Source organism: Phanerochaete carnosa (assembly GCF_000300595.1).
Source record: "Phanerochaete carnosa HHB-10118-sp unplaced genomic scaffold PHACAscaffold_991, whole genome shotgun sequence".
NCBI lineage: Eukaryota > Fungi > Basidiomycota > Agaricomycetes > Polyporales > Phanerochaetaceae > Phanerochaete > Phanerochaete carnosa.
In genome coordinates, this window is record NW_006768618.1 from 1 (window position 1) to 2,197 (window position 2,197).

At 53.4% G+C, this 2,197-nt stretch overlaps 1 protein-coding gene across 1 annotated transcript; it reads left to right on the top strand.

Moving 5' to 3' along the window:
* Nucleotides 1–483: 483 nt before the first annotated feature.
* Nucleotides 484–2,197, top strand: PHACADRAFT_266555 (uncharacterized protein; the record flags this gene model as incomplete). Its single annotated transcript, XM_007403304.1, has 11 exons — nt 484–731; nt 782–795; nt 854–869; nt 925–948; nt 1,005–1,134; nt 1,196–1,209; nt 1,270–1,299; nt 1,351–1,501; nt 1,553–1,631; nt 1,688–2,099; nt 2,153–2,197. Coding segments are annotated over exons 1-11 (1,101 nt in total), but the record flags the coding sequence as incomplete, so codon positions are not given.

A 2,197-nucleotide genomic window follows, 5' to 3' on the forward strand; every position in this document is an offset into this window, starting at 1 on the left:
AATGTAAGCCAAGCTGTCGATGTCCCAAGAGTGCAACCACTGGTGGCCATGCATTCCAGGCGGTGTCTATTCACAGGGCAATGAGAACCCTGAGATGAGCTCAGATGGCCATGCTCCGCCGTCAACCGCCTGCAAGTATACCCAGTCAGCTATCTACGACATCTGCGGAGTCCGGACCTTGTAAGTGGCGACCTTGTCTATATCTAGTGGACACACGGCCCGTTGAAGAGTTCGGATAATGCTCGGCTTCGATTCGAGGGAGGGCGTCGATCCCCCAAACTAGCGCCCTGAGAGTGCATGGTGCGGAAGGTATTCTCCTTCGAGTTTTAGTTCCACACGCTAACGAGAATGCAAACTACTGCGGATTATTCAGCTCACCATGCGTACAAGAATACCTACGTGCTATGCCTGTGCACTCTCGCGCCCCAGGTTTGATCCTGGTGCTTTAGCCTACCCACCGAAGTGCGTTAGCAGTATATCTGACCAACTGTGGAATACTGTAGACTCGGCAGGAACTTCATCCTCATCGATAAACGACCCTTGCCATGATTCTCCTCTTCCGTCATGTGAACCCCGTCCGCCCCGGCCCGCCGTTGCGCTCGCTGTTCCACGCGTCTCGCAATATAAAACCCAGGACAACATATCCCGCCATCCATCTTCCCTCTCTTTCTCTCTCCACTACCGCACGCAGAGCAATGGCCACCATCACCCTCAAGAGGACAGGTGACAAGGTATGTCTGCAAGTCGTATGGTCATGTCCCTTGGCTGACCTCTACCCCAGATGCCCATCGTGGGGTAAGATTAACTTTCTACTCTTGATATGTGGCGCTGACACATTGGGTTATTTCTGAAGCCTTGGTCTCTGGAAGGCATGCCGTGCTCTCCTTTTGCGAGAGTTAATGTATTTACTTACAACTTGTTCAGATCCCCCGTCCTCAGTGCGCGGATGTGAGAATTTTGCTTCGCAGAATGCCGGCGAGTCTCTGTTGATGTTATCTTCCCAGACCGTATACAACGCTCTGAAGGCTGGTTACCGTCTTCTCGACGGTGCTGGAGACTATGGAAATGAGAAGGAGGCTGGTGAGGGCCTCGCTCGCGCCATCAAGGACGGCATCGTCAAGCGTGAGGAAGTCTGTGAGTGTTCTGAGCAATTGCCCCTTCTCGTTTGCTAACGCTTGTCATCATCGCTGCACAGTCGTCACCACGAAGGTACGTTCCCGAAGGCAACTTCTGAAGCGCAATATTCTCTGAACTATGTGGGATTCATAGCTTTGGAACACTTATCACAAGAAGGAGCGCGTGAGTAGACATCTCCAGATGTATCTCCGCTTGACTAAGTCTTCACTCCAGGTCCACGAGCTTGTCAAGTTTCAGCTGGGGCTCTGGGGCATCGACTACTTCGACCTCTTCCTCATCCACTTCCCTGTCGCCCTTCAGGATGTCGCCATCAAAGACAAGTACCCCCCTGAGTGGTGGGGTCTTGACGGCAATGTTCATCCTAGTGAGTACATTCTGTTCTCTCGGCACATTCCCTTGTTTACGAATTCCGCAGCAAATATCCCCATTCGTGAAACCTGGGAGGGTATGGAGGAAATCTGCGAGCTAGGTCACGCCAAGAACATCGGTGTCTCGTGCGTGTTTACCATCTGGCTTGATGCGCCATCTTTTAACTTACAGAATGATGCAGTAACTTCCAGGGCTCTATCCTAATTGACGTCCTGCGCTATGCGCGCATCCCGCCCGTCGTCAATCAGGTCGAGCTTCACCCGTACCTCTCCCAGAAGAAGCTTGTCGCTCTCTGCAAGGAGCTTGGCGTCGCCGTTACTGCCTACTCTTCTCTTGGTCCGCAGGGCTACTATGAGCTCGGAGTTGACACTGGCCATCCCAGCTTGCTCAAGCACGATGTTGTCACCTCGATTGCGCAAGCCTCCGGGAAGACTCCAGCTCAGGTGATCCTCCGCTGGGCCGTCCAGCAGGATATAGCTGTCATCCCCAAGTCTAACAGCCACGAACGCCTAGTCAGCAACCTCGAGGTCACCTCCTTCGACCTCACTCCCGAGCAGGTGCAGCAGATTGACGGCCTCAACATCAACCTTCGCGTAAGTTTGCGCTTTCGTTACTTGCGCAATCCGACGCTAACACACCTCTGCAGCTTAACGATCCCCAGGACATCCACCCTGGCCTTGGCGTCTTCGCA